This window comes from Pseudophryne corroboree, chromosome 4 (genome assembly GCF_028390025.1).
Source record: "Pseudophryne corroboree isolate aPseCor3 chromosome 4, aPseCor3.hap2, whole genome shotgun sequence".
NCBI classification, from domain to species: Eukaryota; Metazoa; Chordata; class Amphibia; order Anura; family Myobatrachidae; genus Pseudophryne; species Pseudophryne corroboree.
The window spans coordinates 606,268,587-606,277,702 of record NC_086447.1 but is presented as its reverse complement, the minus strand read 5'-3'; the positions used below and the strand labels follow the sequence as shown (position 1 = coordinate 606,277,702).

Here is a 9,116-nt window from a genome sequence, read left to right as displayed (position 1 = left end):
AGCACTGAACTGATCGCAGATGCCGAGTAAGTCTGAAGCTACTCTGAAACTGCTAAGTAGTTTGTAATCGCAATATTGCGAATACATCGGTCGCAATTTTAAGAAGCTAAGATACACTCCCAGTAGGCGTAGGCTTAGCGTGAGCAACTCTGCTAAATTCGCCTTGCGAGCGATCAACTCGGAATGAGGGCCATGGTTTTGCCCAACTGCTAAAAAATTTCCTGCTGCGATCAACTTGGAATTACCCCCATAGTGAAGCACCCTCCGCACTTCGTGATCGTGGAATCTGTCCCTGAGATACCAGCAGGTGGCGCTGAGTAAAACCGAACATGAGCCCCGATGAGGAAGGGGCGTACAAGGGGTTACAATCTCCCTCCCCTCCCTGTGTGTAAGTTACGGAAGCAGCAGCGGGCGGCGCTCAGTGCCTTTAACTTTTGAGTACATTTGCCGCCTCCTGAGCCCGCCGTCACCGCTCTGTACAGGAGTCTCCGGGGGACATGTCTGCGCTGCCAGCCGTAATGTCTAACGGAGAGAGCTCCGCATCCGCCGCTCATCCCGTGCTTGTGGGCAGCAGAGTGACCGTGGTGCTCGGCGCACAGTGGGGCGATGAGGGGAAGGGCAAAGTGGTGGACCTGCTGGCTCAGGATGCGGACATTGTGTGCCGCTGCCAGGTGAGTGCAGGGCCGCATGTTCTGTGTCGCTAGCTGTGCTGGTTATGGGGAGTCTGATAGTGCGGCTGGGTAATGCGGTGCGTGAGGGACGTGTGCCCGGCGGCTACACGTGGGGGGCAGCGATCCAGTAATATGCGGGATGCCGGACCGGCTGCCCCTTTGGTTCTGTTAGAATGGTTCTTCCTATTTATTACATAGCCTGACCTTGTGCTGGGCTGATTGTGTTCTCAGATCATATTTATGTCTCCGTTATAGGCGTGTACTGTGGGTGTCATTCCCGGGCCTAGTATGACACCTCCTGTCACAGCTACTGTACTGCGAGACGTGACATCTCTCTGGCTGTTCCGGGAAATCTCCGGCTCTCTGTGCTGCTGTATCCATGCACATACAGTATACAGAGAACATGTATATACAGTGACACTGCTGTAGTCATGTACATACAGTATACTGATATGCTGCTGTACAGTATATAGAGAGAAACTGCTGTACTTACAGAATGCTTATGTACCTATGCATATACAGGGTTCAAGTTCAGAACATGGGACTCCCTTGGGTTAGCTTAACTAAACTGCTTCAGAACATCTTTAAACTGCTTCAGAACATTAAAACTTGTACTCGTGTGGGCTCGCCACAGGTTACTATTCCCAATAGATGTCCACGGGGCTCCCATACACAGTGACGCTGCTGTTCTTCACATACAATATGCAGAGGAAATGTGCATACAGTAGAGAGAGCTGCTGCTGTACCCATGTACAGTATAGAGAGAACATGTACATACAGTATAGGGACCATGCTCCTACAGTATAGATATAAGCTGTTCACCTATGCATATGCAATATCTATGCACATACTGTACTGTATAGAGATGTTGCTATATCCATGCACATACAATAAACAGATAATACGCATATACAGTGTAGAGTTTTTATTTGATATAAACTGTAATGTTAAACAGTTTAATTTCAAGGAGAATAAAACCCATTGTGTGAGGTTCCTTTTTTTTTCCATTTGGGCTATTTTAAAATGCTTAGTTTGATGGAAATGTGTGTAACTGATGTAGTCTCTAGTTTTCCATATCGGCTTCCTTTCTGTTTGATGTGTCATTTGAGAAGTTTGGCCTCTACAGCTTTTTTGTTGTTTTTTACTTTGGGGGTCATTCCGACCTGATCGCACGCTAGTTATTTTTTGCAGCGCTGCGATCAGGTCCAAACTCGGCAAAAATGCGCATGCTCCGCAATGTGCAGGCACGTCGTACGGGTACAAAGCGGATCGGTGCTGGGCGATGGATTTAACAAAGAATGCATTCGCACAGCCGATCGCAAAAAGATTGACAGGAAGAAGGTGTTTATGGGTGTCAACTGACCATTTTCAGGGAGTGGTTGGAAAAAAGCGTGTCCGAGCGTTTGCAGGGCGAGTGTCTGACGTCAATTCCGGGACCGGACAGGCTGACGTGATCGCAGCGGCTAAGTTCAGACCTATTCAGAAACTGCACATACTGTTTTTGTACCGCTCGGCTGCACAGGCGTTCGCACACTTGCAAAGCGAAAATACACTCCCCCATAGGCGGCGACTGATCGCAGCTCTGCAAAAAAATAGCTAGCAAGCGATCAACTCGGAATGACCCCCTCTGTGCAGATGGACAGTCTGGACTTATTAGTTGAACTTGGCTTACAATGACCGATAAATTGTCTGATGCACATTTTGGGCGGGATGTACTAAAGCAAAAACGGGGGTTTTACCGCATTTTCAAATTTACTAACACCCTATCACCGCATTTTTGCCGTCCAGGGTATCGCCATCTCTGGATGGCGATACCCTATAGAAGCCTATGGACTTCTTATCGCCGACTGCCGCAACCCACCGACACCGCCGCATACGCCAACCCCCACGGCATACCTTCCTCCAGGCTGCCCTGGACCCGGAAGGTAGTCTCCTCCCCTAGCAACACAGCCGGACGTCCTTCCGGCTACAGGGGGAGGAGGCGGCGGCACCGGGGGCAGCCTGCTGCTGCTTCCCGGCGTCTAGCCAGTGTGGGGACCATTGGGAGGTGACGGAGACCCCTCCGCAGACCACCTGACAGGTATTGCGGAGGGCCCCTGTCACCGTCTCGCGATATTGATCGCATATGTTAGTACATATGCGATCAACATCGCTGCGCTTTATCTGACCACTTGATACCCAGCATGCATTGTGGATATACACTGATAGATTTCAGAGTATGGTCCACAATATCTGCATTCCATCCCCGGCAGAGGAAACATTTAATAGTAATGATGGTTATATAGCACTTCATAGAAGCACTTTTTATAGTCCCAATAGTGCTTTACATTTCAATTTACAGCACAAAATAAGCAGCACTAAGCATTTGTGTTGTAATTTTTAGGGACTAAAGGGGCATTGGTGAAATACGTGAGCAAACGGGTAAGTCTTGAGTCTGTATTTTAAAGGTTTCTCAAACTTTGCATTGCAGCGAGTTCCATAGAGTTGGAGCCATAAAGCTGAAAGCTCGACTGTGCTGCGGCTCCATAACCTCCCCCAGCGGCGCTGCATACTCCCGCACGCTGGGTACTTGCAGCAGAGGCGCTCCGGTCATCAGGCACACATCACCGCTGCTGCTCTCCTGGATCGTGTGACCGCACTTCAGGGAGGAGTTAAGAGGGTCCCCCAGGTGGGACCCGCCAAAATTGTGATCTGGTCGCGGCCCCAGGAGACGGACCGCGCCACTGGCGTTGACACTGTGGCCGTGCAGGGACCCCACTATATCCACAAGGGCAGGGAGCACAGGTCGGATTTACTAAAAATGTGTTTATTATAGGCTCCATAGTACCCGGTGGTGAAGTCCAGCAGAGGGGATAAGGTGCTGACCTGTAGCCCCTCATCCAGCTCCAGGTGCCATCTAAAGCAGGTGTTCCCACCCTGGAGCTGCATCTCTCTCTCTCTCTCTCTCTCTCTCTCCCTCCCTCACTGCCTGTCAGCGTTTGTGCGCCATTTCACAGAGCTGCGCTGATCCTGGGACTGCTGGGCAATGTCTCCTCTGTAAAGCCGCCTGTCCCATCAGCGCTGTACATTTACAGGACACTTAAGTATTCTACATGTCGTTTAGACAACGTTCGTTAAGAACAAGTGCACTTCTGTATGAATATTTAGTACAAGTATTCTGTGATATACATCCAGTGGTTACTGTGCATTGTTATATCTGTATACATACATATCTCTATGTAGTATTGCTAGTCCAGTTCAGTTTTATTTTTATATGTAATCATTTCTGCATTGTACCTGTGACTGTGTGCACCTATAGCTGCTGTGTGGATTCTATTCTGTGTATCACACATATTGTTATCACTATATTCTGTGCCCTGGGGGTCTTGCGTCAGGGTCTCATACCATATAGTGTTCCACAGGATATACTGTTTTTGTATTTTTCACTGTGTGTTTCAGTCACCTCATACCACTTAAATCCTCTTTCTCATACGTCCTAGAGGATGCTGGGGACTCCAAAAGGACCATGGGGTATAGACGGGATCCGCAGGAGACATGGGCCCACTATAAGACTTTGAATGGGTGTGAACTGGCTCCTCCCTCTATGCCCCTCCTCCAGACTCCAGTTAGACTCTGTGCCCAGAGAGACTGGATACACACTAGGGGAGCTCTCCAGAGTTTCTCTGAAAAGACTTTGTTAGGTTTATTATTTTCAGGGAGACCTGCTGGCAACAGGCTCCCTGCATCGTGGGACTGAGGGGAGAGAAGCAGACCTAATTCTATGAGTTTCAAGGCTCTGCTTCTTAGGCTACTGGACACCATTAGCTCCAGAGGGTCTGATCACTTGGTTCGCCTAGCTGCTCGTTCCCGGAGCTGCGCCGTCACCCCCCTCACAGAGCCAGAAGAAAGAAGCCGGGAAATGGAATCTCTCAGGGCAGGGATCTCCAACCTGTATAGTAGAAGAGGGTTTAAAGGCTGTTTCATCCGCATTAAGCTTACCTGGGTTTGCTATTCAGGATTGTCATTGCCAATTCACCGGAGTGATGGCAGTATGATGGTTTTCCTTCAATAGTAAGAGCCATTATTATTCTGTACTGGGACGCTCTCCTGCTACAGCGAGGTCAAGAAACAAGTGGTACAAATTGTTGTTTCTCTCTGACAGTTCTTCAACAGAGAATCGCTGTTCCCTACGACGCAGAGGTCGGAGGTGGGAATAAGATTAGATACTGAACTGTTGACAGTTGTTTTTTTCCTGTGGAAAGAGATCTGAGGATCCAGAGTCGGATCAGATTTGCAACAGTGTAAACCCATCAATACGTTTTGTTGATGAAGAAGATGGTTGCGGCCTGTGAGGCCATTCGGTGAGCAGGTTAAATGCCATAGTGGTTTTAGCGGGAACAGTTGGACATGTGGTCCGGGTCTCGCCTGCACGTACACCGTAAAATATTCCTATTTTCCAGGACCAGGATATCTCTTCTGTGGTGGCTTCACAGTTCTCACCTCCTAGAGGGACGAAGGTTTGAGATCCAGGATTTGTTCCTGGTCTCCATGGATACAAGTCTCCGAGGCTGGGGAGCAGTCTTTCCAGGGGAAAAAGGTCAAGCCGGGTAGCTTGTCTGCAATAAGCATTCTTGAATTAAGAGCTATTTACAACGGAACATCTTCGCGTTCTGCCCGTCTTAATTCTGTCGGACGACTCAACAGCAGTGGCGTAAGTAAGCCGCTAGGGCGGAACGAGGAGCAAAGCGGCAATGGCAGAGGCCGCAAAAGTTTTCCGCTGGGCGGAAAGGCATGTAAACACTCTATTAGCGGTCTTTGGTCTGGGTGTTGACAACGGAGAAATAGACTTCCTCAGCAGACACGATCTCCATCAAGAAGTTTTTACAGAAGTGACAAGTCTTTGGGGAATTGCTCAATTAGACATGATGGCGTCTCGCCTCAACAAGAAACTTCAGGGATCTTGTTCCAGGTCAAGGGACACTCAAGCAATAGCAGTGGACGCCCTCGTGACACCGTGGGTGTTTCAGTCGGTCTTTGTGTTCCCTCCACTTTCACTCTTTCCGAAGGTGATAAACATAAGAAGAACAAAGGTTCAGGCGATCCTCATTGTTCCGTTCTGATCAAGGAGGGCTTGGTATCCAGATCTTCAAGACTTACTCATAGAAGATCCCTGACCTCTTCATCTACGAGAGGACTTGTTACAGCTAGGACCGGGCGTGTATCTAGACTTACTGCGGCTGCGTTTGACGGCATGGTGGTTGAACGCCATATCCTAGCCCGAAAGGATATTTCCGGTGAAGTCATTCCCACATTGCTTCAGGCTCGGAGAAGAGTAACGGCGAAGCTTTACCACCGTATTTGGAGGAAGTATGTGTCTTGGTGTGAATCCAAGAAGGCTCCTACGGAAGAATTTCAGCTGGGTCGTTTTCTCCATTTTTTGCAAGCAGAGGTGGATGCAGGCCTAACGTAGGGCTCCATTAAAGTGCAGATTTCGGTCTTATCAATTTTCTTTAAAAAAGAATTGGCCACCCTTCTAGAAGTTCGGACTTTCGTGAAAGGGGTGCTGCACATCCAACCTCCATTTGTGCCCCCAGTGGCACCATGGGACCTTAACGTGGTGTTGCAGTTTCTTATGTCACACTGGTTGGAACCTTTACGAAAGGTTGAGTTAAAATTTCTCACTTGGAAAGTGGTCATGCTGTTGGCCTTGGTGTCCGCAAGGTGGGTGTCGGAATTAGTGGCCTTGTCTCGCATGAGCCCTATCACATAAACCAACCTATTGTGGTGCCTGGGGCTACTGAAGCTTTGGCTGATTCGAAGTCTCTCAATGTAGTCAGAGTTTTGAATATTTATGTCGCCAGAACGGCTCAGATTGGGGAAACAGAGGCTCTGTTTATCCTGTATATTCCCAACAAAATTGGGGCTCCTGCTTCTAAGCAGACTGTTGCACGCTGGATCTGTGATACGATTTGGCAGGCTCATTCTACGGCTGGATTGCCGTTACTGAAGTCGGTGAAGGCCCATTCTACCAGGAAGGTGGGCTCTTCTTGGGCGGATGCCGTGGAGTCTCGGCGGTTCAACTTTGCCGAGCAGCTACTTGGTCGGGTTCAAACACTTTTGCTAAGTTCTACACGTTTGATACCCTGGCTGATGAGGACCTCATATTTGCTCAATTGGTGCTGCAGAGTCATCCGCACTCCCGCCCCGTCTGGAGCTTTGGTATAAACCCCATGGTCCTTTTGGAGTTCCCAGCATCCTCTAGGACGTATAAGAAAATAGGATTTCTCTGACGTCCTAGTGGATGCTGGGAACTCCGTAAGGACCATGGGGAATAGCGGCTCCGCAGGAGACTGGGCACAAAAGTAAAGCTTTAGGACTACCTGGTGTGCACTGGCTCCTCCCCCTATGACCCTCCTCCAAGCCTCAGTTAGATTTTTGTGCCCGGCCGAGAAGGGTGCATTCTAGGAGGCTCTCCTGAGTTTCTTAGTAAAAGTTTAGTTTTAGGTTTTTTATTTTCAGTGAGACCTGCTGGCAACAGGCTCACTGCATCGAGGGACTAAGGGGAGAAGAAGCGAACCTGCCTGCTTGCAGCCAGCTTGGGCTTCTTGGCTACTGGACACCATTAGCTCCAGAGGGACCGAACACAGGCCCAGCCTCGGAGTCCGGTCCCAGAGCTGTATTTTAACCCCTGCCAGAATACAGCAAAAAGCGGGAGAAAAGTCAGCCGAGAAGGGGGCGGAGCCTATCTCCTCAGCACACGGGCGCCATTTTCCCTCACAGCTTCGCTGGAAGGACGTCTCCCTGACTCTTCCCTGCAGTCCTGCACTACAGAAAAGGGTAAAACAAGAGAGGGGGGCACTAATTAGGCGCAGTATAAATAAAACAGCAGCTATAAGGGGAAAAACACTTCTATAAGGTTATCCCTGTGTGTATATATATATATATATATATATATATATATATATATATATATATATATATATATATATATAATATATATATATATATATATATAGCGCTCTGGTGTGTGCTGGCATACTCTCCCTCTGTCTCCCCAAAGGGCTAGTGGGGTCCTGTCCTCTATCAGAGCATTCCCTGTGTGTGTGCTGTGTGTCGGTACGATTGTGTCGACATGTATGAGGAGGAAAATGGTGTGGAGGCGGAGCAATTGCCTGTAATGGAGATGTCACCCCCTAGGGAGTCGACACCTGAGTGGCTGAGCTTATGGAAGGAATTACGTGACAGTGTCGGCTCTTTGCAAAAGACGGTTGATGACATGAGACAGCCGGCTACTCAGCTCGTGCCTGTCTAGGCGTCTCAAAAGCCATCAGGGGCTCTAAAACGCCCGTTACCTTAGATGGCAGATACAGACGCCGACACGGATACTGACTCCAGTGTCGACGATGAAGAGACGAATGTGACTTCCAGTAGGGCCACACGTTACATGATTGATGCTATGAAAAATGTTTTACATATTTCTGATAATACAAGTACCACTAAAAAGGGTATTATGTTTGGTGAGAAAAAACTGCCTGTAGTTTTTCCTGCATCTGAGGAATTAAATGAAGTGTGATGAAGCGTGGGTTTCCCCCGATAAAAAACTGATAATTCCTAAAAGGTTATTAGCATCATACCCCTTCCCGCCAGAGGATAGGGCACGTTGGGAAACACCCCCTAAGGTGGATAAAGCGCTCACACGTTTGTCAAAACAGGTGGCACTACCGTCTCCTGAGACGGCCGCCCTTAAGGAACCTGCTGACAGAAAGCAGAAGAATATCCTAAAATGTATATACACTCACACGGGTGTTATACTGCGACCAGCAATCGCCTCAGCCTGGATGTGCAGTGCTGGGGTGGCTTGGTCGGATTCCCTGACTGACAATATTGATACCCTAGATAGGGACAGTATATTACTGACTATAGAGCATTTGAAAGATGCATTTCTATATATGCGTGATGCACAGAGGGATATTTGCCGACTGGCATCAAGAGTAAGTGCGCTGTCCATTTCTGCCAGAAGAGGGTTATGGACGAGGCAGTGGTCAGGTGATGCTGATTCCAAAAGGCATATGGAAGTATTGCCTTACAAAGGGGAGGCTTTATTTGGGGTAGTACTGATGTCAGGCGCTATCAACAATTATAAATAATGTATAAATAAATAAATAATTCTCTTACAACTCATACAATTTAAATAGCCGCAAACAAGGTAAAATGGCCTGTGGAAGTGGCCAACGTAATCACACCTGATTAAAACCAGGTGTAGCAAAAAAGATTCTAGTTAACCTCTTGCGCTATTAAATTAAAGGTAACATGACTTGAGAACACTTAATTAATGATTGAAATAAATTTAATATCCGTAAAATAAATTATAAACAATAAACATAAAAATAAATAGTTATGTATGCGCATACACATAAAAAGATAAATACTATACTTTACTAATTAAGCATAAGAGGTGGATCATAT

At 47.8% G+C, this 9,116-nt stretch overlaps 1 protein-coding gene across 1 annotated transcript in view; it reads left to right on the top strand.

The window, feature by feature from the left end:
* Nucleotides 1–394: 394 nt before the first annotated feature.
* Nucleotides 395–9,116, top strand: part of LOC134910040 (adenylosuccinate synthetase isozyme 2) — a 247,055-nt gene continuing 238,333 nt past the window's right edge. Inside the window, exon 1 of the mRNA XM_063917592.1 lies at nt 395–671. Within this exon, the coding sequence (XP_063773662.1) occupies nt 498–671 (174 nt within the window). The 5' untranslated portion in view covers nt 395–497. The remainder of the gene's footprint in view (nt 672–9,116) is intronic.